The 21216-nt window shown below is 41.2% G+C and overlaps 2 protein-coding genes across 3 annotated transcripts in view; both read left to right on the top strand.

The window, feature by feature from the left end:
* The first annotated feature begins 806 nt into the window (after positions 1–806).
* The window catches only part of kcnab1a (potassium voltage-gated channel subfamily A regulatory beta subunit 1a), an 84421-nt gene continuing 64011 nt past the window's right edge, over positions 807–21216 (top strand). For both annotated transcript variants that reach the window (XM_084558592.1, XM_084558591.1), the window contains exon 1: positions 807–1273. In XM_084558592.1, the coding sequence (XP_084414718.1) occupies positions 1065–1273 (209 nt within the window). In that variant the 5' untranslated portion in view covers positions 807–1064. The remainder of the gene's footprint in view (positions 1274–21216) is intronic.
* Positions 13477–15326, top strand: LOC311498526 (uncharacterized protein; the record flags this gene model as incomplete). The annotated part of the gene is made up of 1 exon (XM_084559155.1): positions 13477–15326. Exon 1 carries the CDS (start codon positions 13590–13592, stop codon positions 15324–15326), a length of 1737 nt encoding a protein of 578 aa, XP_084415281.1. The 5' UTR covers positions 13477–13589.

Here is a 21216-nt window from a genome sequence, read left to right as displayed (position 1 = left end):
AGTGGGAGTAAGTGAGCGAGGGAGGGGGAGAGAGAGGGAGAGAAAGCAGTGTGTTGCACCACATGCCTCTCAGTTCCCTGAAGGTGCGCTGTCGATGCAGAAGCTGCCCCGCTGAGAAAAACAAAAACAACAGGAAGAAGGCAAAAAGAGCTGAGCGTCCACATAACGGATAGAGAGCACATATCGGGGAGCAAGGGAGCCAGAGGCGGAGAGGGGAGAAAGAGGGGGAAACTGGGGCACAAGCACATTAGTGACACACATTAACATCGGCAGCCGGGACGGAGGGAGCGCTGAAGAGGAGAGAGGAGAAGAAGTGACAACACGGGAGAAAGTGCTGATGGCAGAAGTGCTGATGGTGGTGCACCTCTCCCGGACCTGAGAGCGACTCCTTTTGTTTCTGCCTTCCTCTCTTCCCTGTCTCCTCATCCGTTCTCTGACCCTGTCCCCTCCTCCTTCACCCTCCTCTCTCTCTCTCTCTCTCATGCTATCGCTCGCGCTCTCTTCCCACATTCATACCAGGCAGAGCGCAGCGCCTGGGTCGCATCTCTGCCTTCGTTCTCTCTCTTTCCTTCCAGTGCCACTCTCTCCACCTCTTCTGTTTGTCATTCTGCAGCTGAAACCTTGTTAGAAACTAACTGTGCATCAGAAGCTCTGGAGGAGAGAATAACAGCGGGGGAATAAATTGGGGATCCCTCAAAGAAGTGAGGAGTCTCTGTTCTTCTGAGATGAGTGACCTGTTCTTCTGCCCTTCTTCTACTTGAAATGGAAGACTTGATGTGAGCACACACAGAAAAAGAAAAGCTTTTGCAGGTTTTAATTTGCTTCTCAGAGCAAAGTGATGCGCACAGAGACACAGCCTTTGGAAGTGAGCAACTGAAGACTTAATCCACTCAGGGAAGAAAAAGGAACTTCAAAACAAACAGGACACAGTGAACGCGGACTCAAACGAAGACGGGGAATCGAGACTTCAGGTTTCCCTGCCAGCCTCCGTTTCCTCCCCTCCTGTCCCAGCCATAGTTTTTCCTCTGCGTCTCGGACTCCGCTCCCTCGACTGAAGCGCAGCCATGCAGGTGTCCATCGCCTGCACGGACCACAACCTGAAGCGAGGGAATGGGGACCACAGCAAGCAGAGCGCCACCAGCCCCAACGTGGTCAACCAAGCCAGGGCCAAGTTCCGCACCGTGGCCATCATCGCCCGCAGCTTCGGCTCCTTCACGCCGCGCCACATCTCCCTCAAGGAGTCTACGGGGAAACACACGGGCATGAAGTACAGGTGTGTGCGTCAGAGTGTGTGTGCATAATGTGTGGGGTTTAGTGAGTGAAAGGAGAAGATCCCAGGAGAAACCCTCCACATTTAACTGTGCAGCTGTCCAGCTCAGGCTTTTTGTTTGTATTCTCTCACTCATCCACCCGCAACTCATCAGCAAAAATCTTCATTATTCTTTCATTATATTCTTCAGTTTCACTTTTTGATCAGAAATATATTATCCACATCTACACGTGTGCGACTTTAAATGCAACTTTTTTTACTGTTGTTCCTTTCTGGTATTTAAATCTTAAATTTTTCAGGAGATACATAACAAATAAAAGATGATTGGCAACAATTCTATGCTGTTAGTCAGAATTTATTGGGATAAGATAAAGACATTATAAATGATCATATTAACTTTTCACAAAAGGTTTTGGTCCAAGATACTGATCCAGAATGACTTGTTTTACACATGAAGATCTTTACATAATACAGGATTTAGGATACATTTGCTATAGTGTGGTCAGTATGAATGTCTGAAAAATACTGTAATTTACATCTTGACAAATTTCCACCATATCTCCTAGCCATGCTTATATTTGAACCAAGGGAATTTGATCCTTCTTTACGGAAAAACCAAAACTGCTTCTAATCTTCTTCATGATCTACAGTACTAACTAAGGCAGCTACATCTCCCTCCCTCGTGCCTTTCGTTGAAATCATATTGTGTCATTTCATAAAGCCGCTGCCAGCACCATCTGAAGCACCTTCTGCCAAGCCTGTTTTATGTTGTCAGTGAGCTTGGCGCTACACATTTCAAATCTGATCCGCAGTCACCACAATGATCAGTGAGACACAGAAGCTGCTCATTCAAAGTGGATGTCACAATTAAAGGATTTATGAATAGACGCTGTCGGCTGAGTGTTCGCAGGCAGTTCTTACAGGTTCATTATCTGTTCTGTCACTCCTTTTTTCCTCCACCACACTTCATTTTCACCTACTTTGTTTCTCTCACAGTCACAGTCTTAAAACGCTCTCTTTTCCCTCACAAATACAGAAATTATGATGCTTTCAAATGCCATGAATGGAAGATCACTCTCCAGCTTCTCTCCCACACGCAAAAACACTTCTACCTCTCTTCCCTCTGCCTCTCTGTGTGGTTTGGTGAGACAGCTCTGCAGTGTGGGCAGAGTGTCTGAGTCGGATTTGACCTCAGCAGTGCGGCTGCTCAGCTGACTTGTGTTTTTTGACTCTCATAGCCTCGAGCTGTGAATCTTATGTAAAATGTGGTGCCATTAGTTTCTTTCCGAGTCCTGCAGATCATGTTGAAAGCAGACTGGAGCGTGTGTGTGTGTCAAAATGCCTGTGAATGCTGTTACTTTGTGTGTGTGCGTAGAGATGAGACGATGACAAACTGTCTCAGTATCTTCAGCCTGCAGAGTGCCAACTATTTATGATGTTGTGGAGTTAATATTCTTCGAAAACTTCCAGCGTCAAAGCAGATTCTATCAGACCTCAATGTGGCAGCAGTTTTGCTGCAGTAGGTACATTGTGGAGTTGTTCTGGGACTCCTGTTACTTGTCATACTCACTCTGTGGTAAAATTGGTTATTGATGCAAAGTTGTTTTTGCAAGACTTGCAGGCAAATGCATTTTTTATTCAGTCATTTCTATTGCCAGAACGATTTTTCTTCCTCGTTTTTTATTTTTAACCTAGATGAAAGGCGTGAAATAACACATACATCTCAGAAAATTTGTTTTTATGCATCTAGATTTCCTTTGTTTCTGTTTCTCAGCTTCATCTGCTCAAACGCTGCTTTGTGCTATAAATGGAAATATGAGTGTTCTTGACTCCTGAATTGTTGACCATGGCAACACATTAAAAACCTGAATATCAACACAAGATACAGTAGGTAACATCATACAGTATCTTCAACAAAGACTGAACATGCACCCGATGTGAAATAAGGATGTGGCATCTTTTTAGTTTAGTGAAAAATTTATCAGGCAACCCATTAGAAATTGCATCCCGGGCATTGTGATAGGATTATTATGACACCGATCAAGACTAGACTTACATTACATATTGTCTAGACTCTGAAGTTAGTCTAGACAATGTGTAATATAAGCATTCTATGATGCTGCTTGACCAGTAATGGGAGCAGGGAGACAGGTGAGCAGTGTGCATCTTGTGGCTCAGTGCTACTGTACGTCACTGTGCATTGGAAACCACAGATCGAAATATTAGGGAAAGTAAATTCATATGCTTGGACCAAAAATGGAAATTTACAGAGCTGCAACTGGCAGGTGCATTTAAAATCTGGCAGGAAATTGATTCAGTTTTAAAGAACTAAAGGCATCCAAAAACGTCCTTGAAGACTGTCCTTAAACTTCACAGTTTTGGGTTTCTCATAAAGGACCATAGAGTCTGCGTGAATTTCTAAAGTGACGTTGCTTAATCATGACGATGTGTCAGCTCTGCTGGGAAGAACTGATCTGGACGCTGCTTTATGAAGTGAACTTTAGAATATTAACATGCTCATGTCTGTTTGCGGGATGTGTCATGACACGTCCTGACAGGGTTCGATAGGGTATTGACTGATCTGCCTTGAAAGCAGACATGGCTGGCAACGGTTCTGACAATACTTAGATGCCAGTTGTTGGGGCCACTTAAAATAAATTACAGTGACACGTTCTCGTGTGACACATTGCTGTTAATAAGCTGATGGAAGTGGATGGAGAATGTATTTAAACTCTGGCACTGCACCAGCGCTCATGATGATTTGGTGGACAGTAGTGTGTAAATTATTTTGGTCCAGGGAGGTTTTCAAAGGTCATATCATAAATAGCGTTTATGGCATAACTTTATTCAAGTGTTGTAAAGGGAACAGTACTGTATGCTGTCTTACATATGTTTAATGTGTCAGCGTGTTAATGCCACGATGTACGGAGATGTAAACGGAGCCACATGCCAACAGTCATGATGCCATGAGGATGCTAGTGTGTGTGCCAGGATTTTATAGCATTAGTCATACATTTGTCACTACAAGGATACCCACGTGTCAGGGGGGTGTGGATAGTGAAGAGAACAGCAAGACCGAAGTTGCCTGCATGAGCTTTAGTGATTTTAGTTCAAGGGGTTATTTGTCAGAAAGACATTCTCTAACTTCCTTCAGGGTTAGAGAATCCCTCTGTGGATTTTGAGTTCAGGTACAAAGTGAGCTCAAGCGGCAAACCCGAGAGCTGAAAAAGTAGGCTAAAAATGTAAGTTCCCAGAATTCTGATGACAGCTGTACGTTGGGTGAATTTTAATTGCAGGCTTAAGGGTTATGCCTAATTAAGGGCCAGGCCTTTTTGAGTGGCATTTTGCTTGCTGTCTGCCCAGCTGTCACCCACCCGCCTTATCTCCACTCATGCTCCATCTCTTCGCAAATTTTTGGATAACAAAAATAGTTGGGTGGAGTCAGGCATAAACGAGATGACGATGGTCAGAGCTTAGAACAGCGGTCTTTGGACAGATGAAACTCGGATTAACTACGTATATAATACTAACTAATTCATTTCAGAATGAGGTGAAGAAAAATGTATGAAGCAGGCTTAGAATGGCACATGATCTGAAGCATATAACATCGTCTGGTAATGCCAGTGGATGCATGCATGGCTTCCAGCGCCCCCGGGTCACTGGTGTTTATTTCTGATGTGTCTGATTTCACTTGCTGAAGACAAAACTAAAGGCTGAAAGACGGACAAACAACCGCTGAAGACAGCTGGAGTAAGAATCACATTCTTTGGTGACTTTATTTCCCGTAAATGATTCTGGACAAATAATTAAAAATGATTACAAGTAGTATTCATGATTTGGTGAATCAGTCTTGAGCCTCTGAATATAGGAGACTCTGAATATAAATGGTTGTAATTACAACTTCCCTCCAGTTTGTATGTGAATACTCTCAAATTAAAGCTGAGCATCTACACTTTATGCCCATAATCATTATATAACTTCAGTATGATTTGGTAAATAACAAAAATAACAAGAATTGTGTCCAAACACATATGGAGCAAAGTGTGTCCAACTAGAATCAACCCTAGTATATACGGTACACGACACATACACAAATCACTTCTGTACACACTCCCCTCACAACAGCTTCCTCTATAGGATAGCAAACCATATGCTAGAGCAGTCTTAATGTCACTTTGACATTAAATGTTCAGGAGGCAGAGGATGGTGAAAACGACTAACGACAATAGATGAGTTGGAGGAGATGGAGAAAAAAGAGGAGAGAAATGGAAACGAAAACAGACAGAGAGAGCAGATACCAGTGTGTGCGCTAATCACTCCACGCTGCATTGTCTTCTCCTGACAGTAATGCTTTGAGACGGACAGTATGGGACGAGATACAGTCTCTACGCCCTCCCGTATCTCTCTCTCTCTGTGTTTCTTTTTTCTTTTTGTTTCAGGAAGCGAACCCAGGGTTGCACACACCATCTGCTCTGGCACTGCAGTGTAGGTGAAAGCACGGCAACTGAGGATGCGTTGGCTTCTCAGCGTTTAACTTTGTGTGTGTGTGTGTTTTATTTCATATGCTTTTTAGAGCACTGTATAGGCCAATAAACACACGCACAGTGGGTTAGGCTTTTTAACTATTTATCCCTTTCAAACATATTAGAGAAATGGGTCAACCTAGCACCTGGCTCACGCAAAAGAAACATTCATGAATTTCTTTATGGTTTGTAGAGGATAACTGCTGAATGAAATTGGGTGCTCGTAAAATGCACCTTTACATTGTTTTGAACATATAGTTAACCCTCATTTCCATTTAAAGCTGCAGACATTTAAACAGCCTGTCTGGAACTGGGCTAAGTCCAGGGGCTTATAGGCATGGTAAAATGAACCAAAGGTGCAATAGTTCGAGCTGAAACTTCAAAGACACATTCTGGGGCCATAGGAGAGTTACATTAGCTCAACAAAAATAGGTGTAATATGGGACCTTTAAAGCACAACAATCTTCAGGCAGGTGACTACTGACGCAGTGTCTGTGGTGATTTTATTGTAAGTGTTATCATATTCGCTGCTTCAAAACTTTTTTAGTACTTAGCTTATTAGTATATTGCTTGATTTAATGCATTGTTTAGTGGCGCCCTATGCAAGCTTGGCAGAGTAGAAATCGTTTAAATTTTAATAAGTTCTGACCGCTGCAGAGCAGTGGAGCAGTGCAAACCTAGTTTGAGCATGTGTGAAGCGGTGGGGGTGGTGGATGAATTCCTTCACATCTGAATACAGCAATGATCATGCTGCATTAATGGACGCATGCTTTGCGTTTTATTCTGAAAGTGCATCAAAAACAAAAGGTCTATTCCTTCAGCGTGTTGCAAAAACCTCCCGCCGGCGTTGTGACAAGAGCTCATTGAACTGATAACGATTTCTTTTACTTTCAGTCTGAATAGACAACATTTGCATCAGTCACATGGGTGAAGTTGATGCACAAGAGAGAGGAAAATTAAATGAGATGGCTCTCATGAAAGGATTCAAAGGCCTCATTGAGGGGTGACTGTGTACTTATACAGCCTGAGCCACCAGGGTGCAACTTGTCTCTCGTGTCCTCTTTCCTGAATTGCTGTGTGTTGTGATAATGAGCTCTGAATCGGTTCCTAGCTTGGCAGCATTTAAAATGAATTAGCGTTGCGGTGATTGTTGTGTTGTTTCCTTGTTGGGCTTAGGTCTCTGTGCATGCTTTACTGAGACGGAAGAGGAGGAGGAGGAGGAGGAAGAGGAAGAGGAAGAGTAAGAGTAGAGTGTGTGACTAAGATAGGAAGAGTACAAACAGAAAAGCTGAAGAAGACCAGCAGGAGATAGGTGTAATTGATAAAGGGATGCATTAGGATCCTTGACTTGACTGCTTGACCTAATATAAAATCTATTAATAAATCATTAGACACACTCACAGACATGCATGCAGCATCAAAATGCTGTATTTAGTTTACTACGTGCCCTGGTTTCTAACAGGACTCACCATAAGCGCCGTTTTGCTGAAGCACTTTTCAGCCTGACGCTTCTTCTTTGTATAGTCATTTAACAGACATATGTGATTTGTGCAGCTACAATCTGTCTCAGAGGGATATAGAGTGACAAGATGTGCAATAACATAATCTCTGACAATTTAGCTTCCACTATAGCAGCTGTTATTTAACAGTGAAGCGTTTACAATTTGAACATCTTATAAATTGGCTCACTTCATGAGCAGAAAATCTACAGATGATTCTTCCTTTTTCAGTATCTGTAATATTCCCAATCTGACTCATGGCTCGTGGCATTTTATGAACTACTTACCATGTTAAGTCATGGAATATGGTGTGCCAAAAAAAAAAAGAGAGAAAGACAGATATAATGAACAAACCCCAGACTGTAGTTTTTACGGCGTGTTCAAGTGCATTTTTTTTTATTTATTTATTTTTTGATCCACAAGCAGGCGACGTACTCATGACATGCTGGTTAGGTTCATTGGTGAGTCTAAATTGGCCGTAGGTGTGCATGTGAGTGTGAATGGTTGTCTGTCTCTCTGTGTTAGCCTTGTGATAGACTGGAGACCTGTCCAGGGTGTATCCCGCCTCTCGCTCGATGACAGCTGGGATAGGCTCCAGCACCCCCACAAACCTTCACAGGACAAGCGGTTACAGAAGATGAATGAATGAATGAATGAAGCAGGCGACGTGAGGGGACGTCATAGCTGGCCTTCGTTCTTTGATGTTGGTTTGTACCTTTAGGGTTCTCAGGCAGATCCACCCCTTGCTTGGCTACAAGGCCACACAAAAACCAATAGGTGATGTCTCTGCGTCTACATTAGTCCTTCATATGCAGTCTGTCTTGTCCAAATTATGATATTTGGTCATTAACAGTGACACAAATGTCGGTAAGAATTAGGTTTTCTTACTTCTGGCAAAGAATCTGGAAGTTGCGGCTTGACTATGTCTCTCCATACATTTCCTGTCTTTATGCCCCTTTTCATAGGGATTGAGTCAAAGGTCTGTTTTTTTCATGCGTAGAGTAGATTCTGAAGAACATCACAACAGCATTTGACTCCTGTTTTTTTTTTTTTGCCTATAGGACAGCCTGTTAATAGTGGCTGCCATGTGTTTCATAGGTAGCATTTACCTGAAGTGACTCCAGTTGTATGGTTATGTGTGTGGCCCTTTAACAGCAGCTGGCCATGTGTTCTCAGGTCACTGAGTGAGTACACAGGGAACAGGATGGAGCTCTCTTCTGTGTTTTGCAGGGCATGCTACCACTTAACTGTAGCTTAAGTGGAGAGTGAGTAGTTCTGTCTTGGGGCATCAACAGAGCCATGAAGGAGTGTTTCATGTCAATGTTTCACGTCAACACCGAGTCTCATCTCAGGCTTTGACAGACACGCATGTAAACACCATTCTCTCACCATTTTTTGCTATGGATATATAGCTGTGTATATCACATTTTTTTCCCTTCAAGAGAGAGAAAGAGAAGAGAGGGAGGCGGGAAGGTGTTGGGTGGAGTTAAACAATAGTAAATGTGAGGAACAAATGACTGAAACCACTGCAAAAGTAAAACGTAGTCATTGCAGGAAAGAGGGTAGGCATTAAGGAGTATTAAAACAGTTGAAATTCACATTTATTTATATTAGTAGAAAAAAAGATGATGCGCCCATGATGTTGGGAATAAAAAAAAAAACAACAACATAATGTTCAACAAGAAAAAGCAAATTCCTGATGACGACGTTTCGATGTGTTTTGCCGGAGGCTTTGTGAAACTGGGCAAGCTTCTGCAGGAGCTAATTCACACACTGCTAATTTGGCAGAAGAGTGTTGGTGTCAGTTCTGTTACTGTACATTGCCTGGTGAGAGCTTGCGCAGCACAGTGGTGTGAAGGGCCACATTAGCAGCTACAGTAAACGTGTCAATGTGCCATGCCATTCTACGGAGGAGCTGCGAAATGAGAGGAAGGATAATGAATAAAGGAAGGAATTATTTGCCTTCTGGTTGAGATCCAAACCATCAAACAACAAACACACAACGGCCCTGACCACGGCATTATCTGTGCTTGTTGCTATGGTAATCGTGTCCTTGGCTCTGTAGTGGCATCTTTCAATTTGGAACACTTTAAAAGACATGCACGCAAAAAGCAAACATGTTTAAGCCAGACTTGGAGCCAGTGGGCTATACTAAAAAAACAACTGAACTAAAGAGGGACGGGAAGGCCGGGTGATATCATGTGATGGGAAGTGATAGATGAGGTGCAAATGTTAACTAAATAACCAGAAAAGTGACAGTATTAAATGTATTTAATACCCGTTTTCATGTAGCACCATTATACAAATATTATGAGTAGGTTCACTGAGATTAACAGCTAGCGGCGCTAAATTTCCAGTCAGATGCCAATAAACAGATGCAGAAGAAGAAGCTGCAAAAAGATGTCGTAAATAAAAAAAGTCTTCATTTTTGAGGCACGTCTCTTAATTGAGCCTGTGACAAAGTTTACTCTCTTTTCAAAGCTAGAAAAGAAGCACTTGTATTTAGCTCACTCAGAATGATACAAGTGAAAAGAAAAGAGGAGAGAAAGACAGTAAGAGAATGTGTCAAGACTGTGAATGAGGTTAAATCCCTACAGGCTCCTATCATTTTGGACTGTGGACAGAATTACTAACTCACTGGTTGTTATTGGATGTCTGTGAACTGCTGGCGTGCCCTTGAGTGTCCTGTAAGACACTGATAGTGTTATTAATTACAGTGGCAGGTCTGCAGCTAGCGCTCCGTTCAAACCTGTTATCTTATATGCGACAGCAACCGGTAAAAAATTATACCTCTCTGTGCATAGCTTCGACAGTTGACTTTGAAGTTAGTATTTATACACATCATTTAGCCTTGTTATCCGCTCTGATTTAATCAAAATAGCCTACTTGATTTCTGAGGTAAGTGTTTTGCTCTTCTCTTGGATCAAGTGGAGGGTTTTTCAGGTTTGTTTCAAATGGAGAGAGTGGCAGAGGTAATGCAGACAGACATCACACATTTTAATGGAGTCGCTAAGGAGTTTAGCTGTCCATCAGTATACAAGAGAAAGGGGAAAAGAAAGAACGAGAACTAAGAAGGTTATTAGTAATTTGACTTTTTTTAAAACTCATTAGTGCTGGCTGTTTAAACGTTAATCACATAAAGTGTGTTCTTTCAAAATCTGTCCTTCCAAGGAACATTAATTCCTCCCTAAAGCTTTAGGAACTCTGTAACTAATTCTTTGTCACAGAAATACTGTTGCAGTAAACATGAAGACTTCTTAGCAGTTAACTCAAACAGCTCTCCAGGCATTGTTAAAAGAGTCTATATTGGGTTTCTACTGTTTTTAAAGTACATTTACATGCAGAATTTAAGTAATCTGCCTCCTCGCTACCATCCCAACATCTGCAGGGAGTTTGATTGACTTTGGCAGCGAACCAGGATGAATATAAATTTGAAACTGCTAATGAATTAAATGTGCTTCCCTTGTTATTATCGTGGATGAATAATCAGAGGGGCATTAATAAATAATCAGCTGGATTAGATGCTGGTGCTGGATCGATGCTGCTCTCGACTTGATTCCAGCTGAAGACGATTGGCCTATAAAGAAGGTGCCAAGTGTGTGGATCATTTCAGGAATCTCAGAGCAGATGTTTTTAGGCAGGCTGAGCTTGAGCCCACTCTCAAGCCTGTCACTCTCGTGGCTGCAGCGGATGTATGACAAAAAGCAAGCTTTGCTCCCCTTTTTCTTTGGTTGTTGAAAACCTAACATGTTGAAAACGACTTCCAGAAGTCAGAGAGATCGGTGAGAAAGAAACACAGTTCCCTCTTGCTTCCAGCTGAAAGTCTTGTCACCATAATTGCGATGCCAGTGTTGAAACTCCCGGCCCATCAGGCAGACAGTATGTAACAGCTGATACCCTCTAGAGACCTGTCTCTTTCACACTACATCACCTAACAGCTCTTTTACTGGACGTGCCACGAAGAAGTGTGAATGTTGTCCTGCTGGTCTAAAATGTTGGAGGTTGTACATTTGTGCTCAGTGGACCCTGGCAACTTGATAAATACCTTGATGAATCCCTGCGTGGTGCAGTGATTGGAAATATAAATGTGAACACATCACCTGAATATTAAATCTAATGCATAATACAAAATGCGCAAATACGCTAACAAGTGCTTTAAGTAACTCCATCTTCTGTCATTTATGTTGTTTGGTATAAAACATTCATTCATCTTCTGTAACCGCTTGTCCTATGAAGGGTCGCGGGGGGTGCGGGAGCCTATCCCAGCTGTCATGGGGTGAGAGGTGGGGTACATCCTGGACAAATTTCGTTGCTTCTGACCCGCCTAACTCTCATTCACTTGTCAGCCAAAGGATGCCTTCGCAGACACTTTGCCTCCTTTCAGGCCGTGTCCCACCCGCTTATGCCTCTGCGTCCCGCTCGGGGACGACTTTGCCATAGCATGGACCCCTTTATGATCGCTTGCGATCATCTAGTTTTATTTTACTTTTCTTTCTGAAATGGGACAAAATTTATTTAAAGGTTATGAAGTTGTGTTTTACCTTTCAAGGTGTTCATGTCTTATGTGTCCGCTGTAATACAGGAGGAGGAGGAGGCTTTAGACGTGAGTGCAAACAGGTCATCTAGAAGAAGCCAAACAAAGCTCTGTGTCAGGCAGGAAATACAAAGATTTATTCAATACTTGTCCACATTTAAAAAGCCCAGCACAAGGCCTTCTCGCTATGCCTGCATGTCAGGCTTTGGCTGAGAAAGTTTTCAGTATTATAGGTGACCAGAGTCAGGGCCGATGTAATCAAGCCAGGTCAATCTTGGTGAGACACTCTGTTGCCTCTGAACATCTGTTGCTTTTTAATTTGAAGTTTGACAAAGTAAATGCTGTTTTCCGCAACAACACGTCAAAGAAAAGGGATTTGTATTTTTGCTTGAGCTATGCTATTTTGTCTAAAGATGACATAAAATACCTGCCAAAATGAATGTTGTTAGTTACAGTTTGACTAAATTAAATAATTAAAAGTTGACAAAAATGCAATAACTTTTGGTCTCCTAAAAACTATGAAAGATAATACTGACGTCTAATACTAAATCCAAAACGACTGTCAAAATTCACACGGTTTCCAGCCTTTGTTTAAAAATCAGGGATTTGTCACACATCACAATTTCATAGATAGATTTCACTTTATTTATCCCGAGGGAAATTCGTTGTCAAATGGCCTGAGGGACAAACAACCTCCTCAACCTGTCTGTGGAGCAGGACAGAGACAGCCTGTCACTGAATGAGATTTTTACCTTATTACTTATTAAAATAGTAATAATAAAGAAAGAAGAAATTTGCTGGCAACTGATCATCTGCTTGTTCCAAGCTACCGTATGACTGCTTAATGTCAGTTAGCTAATAACATTAGTAACATGACTGATAAGATTACAAAACACAAATTTAACTTGTAGATTACAGCTTTTTGTCACTTTAAAACAGCGTACTTAAATTGTGGAAAGTCAAAGTTAATGCTGCATTTCTGTAAAAAAAAAAAAAAAATGGTGTTACCAAAAAAATGAACACCCGAACAAACGCAGTGGTAAGAACTAACTGAGAGGACAGATATCATTCCTGAGGAAATGTGATTGGATGTGCAGTCAGTTTTATTAGTCTAGTCCATGTCCATTGACTAACATGGAAGGAGCAGAGTTTGTGACCTATAGTGCAGCCAGCCGTTTCAATTTTGAAGAACACGCATGTCATTCATGTTTAAGAACTCAGTGGAAAAACACAGCATATGTGGACTGCCTATGGAATCCCTGTCGCTAGGCAACATCTTCAAGAGCAAACAAATGTGGTCACATGATGCTGCTGCTAGGCAACATCTTCAAGAGCAAACAAATGTGGTCACATGATTGTTGGGTGACATCAGAGACAAAAGAATGCTGTGATTATATGCAGACATCAAAGGCAAACATCAAAGGCAAACATCAAAGGCAAAATAAGAGGGTTTATATAGACGCGATCCACATGTTAACTTCACATTTTTGACGAACGATTGGTGAGACATAACTACCTTTGCGTGACCTCAAAACAGTCTACAACAGACAGCTACAGACCTCGATACAGTCTACAACAGACCTCGATACAGTCTACAACAGACCACGATACAGTCTACAACAGACAGCTACAGACCTCGATACAGTCTACAACAGACCTCGATACAGTCTACAACAGACCTCGATACAGTCTACAACAGACAGCTGCAGACTTCAAAAGTCCAGCGTACGGCTGATTCTACATTGTCCTTGTTACCCGGATCAATGGCCCAAAGAAGCAGCCCAGCACCCAGACAGGAGTCTGCAATGACTCCTCAGGACGATGCCCCACCGCAAATCTTTGCCTTCACTGGGGACAAAACGGAACTCGACTTCGCCGTTGAGCAAATCCGCAATCTGCAGCATGAGCTAAAAACATTTTGCTTGCAGAAAAATGAGCTTGTGTCTGAAAAGGACAAGCTCTACAGTGACTACAGCTCCATCAAGCGTGAGCATGACATGCTGAAGGAACTACTGGAGAAGCAGAAAAACACCGAAGTTGATGAGCTGAAGGACGAGGCATCTTCAAAGATGTTGAACAAGCTCCAGCTTGACCTGAAGAAGGCACTCAGCCAGAAAGACAAAAAAATCCTGAAGCTCCAGAAAGAGAAGGAGAGTTTTCCTGCAATACTCAAAGACAGACTCAAAGAACTGCAGTCGAACAACGCAAAGATAGAGAAAAATAAGAAGGCTCTGGAGCGGCAGAAGAACCAGCTGATGAAGAAAAAGACACAGCTGCTTTCCACTGATGAAGAGCCAGAGAAGAGGAATGACCAAATTAAAGAGCTGGAAGACAAGAACAAAGAACTGGAGGAGAAAGTCAAACAGCTGGAAGAAACTAAGAAAGAAATGTCAGCACTTAGAAGAGAACTGAGGCAGAAGAATATTGACATGGCGCTAGAGATGAAAGAAGTGAAGAACATAAACAAATATGTGGACGAGACGAAGAAAGAAATGGTGAGCAAAGCCAAAGAGCTGGAATACAAGAATAAAGATGCGCATCAAGAGAAGGGAAAACTGGAGAAAAGCCTTCAACATCTGGAGGAGTCTACCAAACAACTGGAGATAAAGAATGAAGAAATGATGGCGACAAATGAAGAGTTGGAGCAGGAGAAGGACGATATGGAGGCGAAAAACAAACACCTGGAGCAAAATAAAGCCATGGTGGAGAGGAAAGAAGAACTGAAACAGAAGTTTAAAGACTTAAAAAGAGGAAAGGAAGAACTGAAGGAGAAAAATAAAGAACTGGAGGAGCAGATGGGAGAACTAGAGGAGAAAAATAAAAACCTGGAGGAGCAGATGAGAGAAGTAGAGGAGAAAAATAAAGAACTGGAGGAGCAGGACAGCGAAATGGAAAAGACAAAGAAAAATCTGTTGCAGAATAGGAACAAAATGCAGGACATAAGCATAACACTGAAAGAGAAGAACCACGATTTGAAACAGGAGAGAAAAGACCTGGAGGAGAAAAATGAGCATCTGAAGGAGAGCATCAAAGAGCTTCAAGAGAAAAATGACGAACTGAAGGTGAAGAATGAAGCTTTAGACCAAGACAAGAAAGACCTGGAGGAGGGGAATCAAGAAACGGAGGAGGAAAATAAAGAGCTGAAGCAGAGGAGTAATGAAATTCAGGAGAGCAATAAAGAACTGAATGAGACTAAGAAAGAACTCATGGAAGAATATAACGAGCTGATGGATGGAGAAATGGAAGAACAATACAAAGATCTGAAGGAAAAGATCAGAGTAATGGAAGAGGAAAAGAGAGAAATGGAGAGGAGAAATGCTACTCTGGAAGAGAGGAATAAAGACCTTGAGGAAAAGGAAGAAATGGAAAGAGAGAAGAAGGAAATTGACTCCACAAAGTCAAAGGAGAAAGAAAAGAAGAAGAAGAAGAAGGGTTTCTGGAGCTGGCTGCGCAGAAAGTTCTGCAACGTGAGAGTGGAAGAGGAGGCTAATGTTGTTTAGGATAGACGTCAGTAGTTCCCTCTACCTCCACCCTCCCTCCACCTTTTTTCTAACCACCTTCTTTTGCCCTTCCCCCATCGTGAGAGTGGTTTAGGGAAGACGTCAGTAGTTCCCTTTACCTACACCATCCCTCCATCTTCCTTCTAACCACCTTCTTTTGCCCTTCCTCCATCTTAATCATCCTCACCTCTCCATCCTCCGGCCTCCTTCCACGACCCATCCACCTTGACCCTCCACTCTCCATCCCTCCATGACCCATCAACTTCAACTCTCCACCCTCCCTGCATGACCCATCCACCTTGATTCTTCACCCTCCCGGCATGACTCCTCCACCTTAACTCTCCTCCCACCCTCCCTGCATGACCCCTCCACCTTGACTCACCACCCTCCATCCCTCCATGACCCATCAACTTCAACTCTCCACCCTCCCTGCATGACCCCTCCACCTTGACTCACCACCCTCCATCCCTCCATGACCCATCAACTTCAACTCTCCACCCTCCCTGCATGACCCCTCCACCTCGACTCAACACCCTCCATCCCTCCATGACCCATCAACTTCAACACTCCACCCTCCCTGCATGACCCCTCCACCTTGACTCACCCCCCTCCCTCCCTCCATGCCCCCCCCCCCACCCACACACAGGTTAATTGGACACTCTAAATTGCCCCCCCCCCCCCCCCCCCCGCCCAAAACACAAACCTTAGGTTAATTGGACACTTTAAATTGCCCCCCACCCCAAAGCACAAACCTTAGGTTAATTGGACACTCTAAATTGCCCCCCACCCCAAAACACAAACCTTAGGTTAATTGGACACTCTAAATTGCCCCCACCCCCCCCCAACTCCAAAACACAAACCTTAGGTTAATTGGACACTCTAAATTGCCCCCCCCCCCCCCCCCCCTATTATTAACCATTAAAAACTATTTCAATAAATGATAAAATACAACTGCAACAAATTCTATTTCTCTTTTCAATGACTCATTAATGTTTATACATTTTATTGTACAATTAGTCTGATGAAGATGAAGGTTATTTTAATTATTGGACAGGATTAATATTGTTTAAGAAAGGTTGTTGTTTCTATACATTCAATATAATAAATATGTTAAAACCAGTTCTACAACAGTTTGGATAAAATTTTGTTATTGAGCAATCTGGAGTTTTTTCTTTAAAGAAAATGAAGGCAAACAAGATTTTCAGGATGCACACACTGTAAAAATGCCCGCGAACATCAAAAAACCTGTTATGATTAAAATGAAAAAATTAGTCGAATCCATTATAAATAGGTGTGTCCTATTTGTCCAGTGTAGTAGTACAGTTGGGCATATGTTTGGATCAGTGGGTCACATGACATGGATACCATTAAGAAAACTACTGAGTTCATCATGAAAAAGTAATAATAATAATGATTTGTCCATAAAAATATTCACATCCGGAGTGAATGTCCGTTCCACATTTATGTTTGATTGTGAATACATGTCTAATGTCTTACTGTGTGGAGAGAGTGACTCTGTATTCTTTGCTAGTTTTAATTTGGGTTTACATGGAATTTGTGGGTTCACTGAAATCTTTAGGTGCTCTCAGCACTTCTGCAGGTATAGTGAAATCATAATAATAATAATCCAAATGTGTGTGGCCCAGAATGCACCCTTGAAAGTTATGAAGCTGCTGTAGCTGAAGGCAGATAAGACATCAGAGGCTTTAAGAGTCTTCTTGTTCACTCTTACTTGCAGATCACTTCAAATGATTTGCCTTCTATTAGGGGTTGAACGACTTCGGATTTTTAAAGTCAACTAATACCGCGTACCCCTTCCAGTTCCACTGCTCACTGCAGGACAGGTGGAGCACTAGAGAGATTATATGTGAGGATAACTACATGGAGGTGAATCACTAGCCCATCATCACATCCATACTTGTGTATATTCTTTAATTAAAGGTTCTTTTACTTACTTCAATGCAAGTCCATCAACATGTGTTTTAAGTGATTCATTTATTAATTGATAGAAGAATAGGCCATTCATTTACAAGATCAATATTTTTAATAGATTAACACAAATATCTATACAGAGATTTGAGTATCAAGTTTATATTTCTGTAGTATTTGCTGAGAGTTTTTTGTCTAATATTTTCGGAGCTTTTTCATCTCCATGCACATACACTTATTACAGTTGAACCACAAATGACATCCTCCAAAATGATCACACAGTTGAATTACCTCCTTTCACAACTTTATAAGGATCATGAAGTGGGATTTAGTGCTAGACTGTTATATTAGAATGCATTAGTTTTGACTAGTGTACCTAATGAACTGGCACATGAGTGTTTTAATTAGGGGTCCATGCAAATAAAATCAACTCCTCCTAGCCCGTTCATAAGACACAAGACATAAGACATAAGGCATGTTTATTAATCCCATGTATGGGAAATTACCATGTCACAGTAGCGCGGAATTTGGCAAAATATATATAGTAAAATGATAACAACTTTGACGGGGAATTACCAATAAACAATACAAATCTGAAAAATATATACAAAAAAAATAACACTATAGCTAAAAATATATAGAGAAAAATAGAAATATAAAGACATTCTGTATATGCAACATGGTGGTGGAAAAAAACTTTACAAATAAATAATTGCTAAAACTTTAAAAAAAAAAACTATAAGATGGTGACTTAGTGGTTCATGCAAGGTAAGGCAGTGCAAAAAAAGCAGATTTATTTGTGCGAAAATGACAGTAAAAACCACAACGAAGCCAAGTCTAACATGTGGGTTATTGTTGACTATTCATCCAATTCTCAGCAAACTTAGCTTGTATCATTTATGGACAAAGACAATGAAAATTCATCAGAAGAACTTTAGCAGGGTTATTGATTACAAATTACAACTAAATTGTTTGGGCAGACTTTATATGGTGATGGACAGAAAGGTAACAGCATCGTTGTCATACGTGTCACCTGAGTGGTGTGGAATTGGTGTAGGACTATCCAACTGCGTGGACAGGTATTTTATTTTTCTCTGTTCTATTTGAAACCCTAACTCAAATTCTGATTCTGAGTCTGGCACCACCAGGTTGAAATTTCTGATGAGAAGAAATGTCGCATTAATATTATTAATTAGGCTGGAGCAGAACTGGCTGTAGATTATTAAATATACAATGCAAATAGAAAGAAAAAGTTTGAAAGTGTATTTATAAAAAAACAATGATAAACCTACAGGTGACTATCAGCCATTGATGGACTGGTTCCAATATAAAGTTCTCTGCTACTATAGTAGATGAGACTGAGGAGCATCTTCTTTACAGAAAAGAATAATTGGAAATGCAGTATCCTTCAAACCATCTTGATCCTGGCTTATCATATAAAGTGCTACAAGAATATTTGAATTAATGAACTTTAATAATTTAGGTAGCCTGCTTGCATAATTGGTAGGAAACAGAAGTACGTATGTGTATTTTTTTGTTTCTATATTAACTTATTATTCAAAATATCTGTATAAAATGAACTGTGATATCAGGGTGAAAAACTTTCCAGCACATCCTCTTTGAAACTGCATTACACCAATCTCTCTTCATGAACTCTTTGTCTTGTGGTAGGTGGGTTCATCTTTGGTGTCTTCACACAATAAATAATACAAATGGATGTACAGACACAAACCTGCCAAGGACTAAAGTGGGTGTGATTGTCAGGTTGTCTGTTTGGTAAAGTAGCAAAAAGATTCAAACGCGGCTGAAGGTCTTGACAGGTGATTATGCTGTGATGATCAGACAGGTGGTTTGTTTTAGACTTGACACAAAGACACAATGAAAGGAGTTTTTGTTGCAAGGAAATATCCAGACAGAAGTGTTGAATAGATCATTTAAACAAATGCATCTTTGACTTGGAAGAATATATATGACTTGTATAATGTTTAATCAACAAAATACATACGTTTTAATTAGAGGATCTGGAGTTTCAAAAGAAGATTTGAAGTAGATTCATCACCATAAAGGAGAATATTATAACCTTAAACAACTTATATAAGGGAATAGAGGGTCTGATGAATGAGCTACAGCTTAGGCTGAAACGGAGGTCACGTTGGACTTTTTCGTTGTCTGTCTTTTTGACTGACAGGGTCATAAAAATCCCGTCATAATCTATTTTTACCCGTCACTTTAATTTTTTTAAATGATGATAATGCAATTCAATAACATTTAATTTTCATTAAAATTTCATTAACTTTAAGTACTTTTTCAGTATTGACAGTATTGACTTTAAATGGTAGGGAAAAAAAAAAAAGTTTGGGCTGCCGACACGTCTTGTCCGTACTCAGACCGGGACTGCTAGCGCTAACAGCTCTTAGACGGTACCGTAGGGTTGAAGTGCTTCGGTGGTATGCTAACTCTTTTATTTTGCACAATTTGCACAAAAACTCATCAGTCCTAGCAACGTGCTTTCATCCGATTCCTCCATTTTGGTAGCCGTTTGCCACATAGACGTATGACATATACATGTCTATGGTTAGCCGAGCTCTGACGTGTGCATCACTATAATCGGTGTACCAGGAAATCGTGCTCTGATAAAAGTTCCGCGATGTTTGGAAAGCAAACTGCGATGAGAGACAAGAGCCAATTAATAAGGTCACTCGCCACCAAATGGTCAGGGGTGTGAATTGCAATCTGTCAAAATGACAGATGGCCTTCAGATTTTTCCGTTACAGTTTAAAAAAACAGTCAATGACAATGTCAATGATTAACTCGACCCCTGGGCTGAAATACACATTAATCTCTTTTATCAGAAAAAAAGCATTTGTGCTAAAAAAATAAAAATAAAAAAAGGGACAAAGGGAGAATATCTGATTCTTTTACTGCCTCTTCTCGATAATCTGTCTTTGCCATGTGTTATGTTACCATCTTTTGTGTTTGACTGAATCGAAGCAATGACACCCTTTTCTCATTTTAACCACCAGTCAGAAACCGTTCTTTCCCTGCTACTATTTGTAGCTGACCTTCTGTCTTTATAATTGTCTCTCTTGCAAATCTAATGCAGAGCTTTTTTTTTCTGCTGAAACGGGTGTTGTGAATCACCTCTGAGTACAAGATTCAGAAACATAACAGCACATGCATTGATCTCTGACATATTTGAATAAAAATATTAACATCCGCCTCAACGAGGACAGTGACGTTGATGCTGCTCGTCTCCTCCACATCATAATTTAACAGGACGGACATTTTGCTGACGCGACAACAGTGGAATTACAGTGTATTACTGTCAGATTGTGGTGCAGCCAGCAATGCAGAGGGCGGTCAGAACAGGATCGAGAGGTAGAAAGTGAGAGAAGGCGTCGGAAAGATTCAGTTTGAGCAAATCCTCAGCGATCTGGTGCACATAACTGTAAATATGTATCTTCTGTGTGATTGTACAGTGTGTGTGTCTATATGTAGTGTGTGTGTGCTTTTCCTTGAGTACTTGTATGAAATATTACAAAACAGACATTGTGACTTCCTAGTTGACGCACAGCTCTCAAACACTGACAGTGAATAGAGATAAATTCATTCCCTTTTTATCCTTCTCTCTCAGCTCTCTCACCTTTCTCCCTCTTTCCTCCCCTCAACAGCGAGCAGCAGCATATAAAGGATAGGTGTTAACAGCGCAGCGTCTGCTTTGCTCAGTGCCTTTGATCCACTTTGTAGAAAATCACCTAACTATGCCCTGAGACTGATGTTATGTTGTCTGAGCGGTAGGCTGACATTTTCATACCCCGTATGAGATGCACTCACATGTAAAATGCAGACATGTTAACACCAACACATTCACTATAATGCACATTATGGTAATGAACTGAATGGGCAGTAGGGGAAACTTACTACACACACACACTTTCCTACATTTTAGAAGATTTTATTG

Source organism: Chelon labrosus, assembly GCF_963514085.1.
Source record: "Chelon labrosus genome assembly, chromosome: 13".
NCBI lineage: Eukaryota > Metazoa > Chordata > Actinopteri > Mugiliformes > Mugilidae > Chelon > Chelon labrosus.
This window is presented reverse-complemented; position numbering and strand designations above follow the sequence as displayed.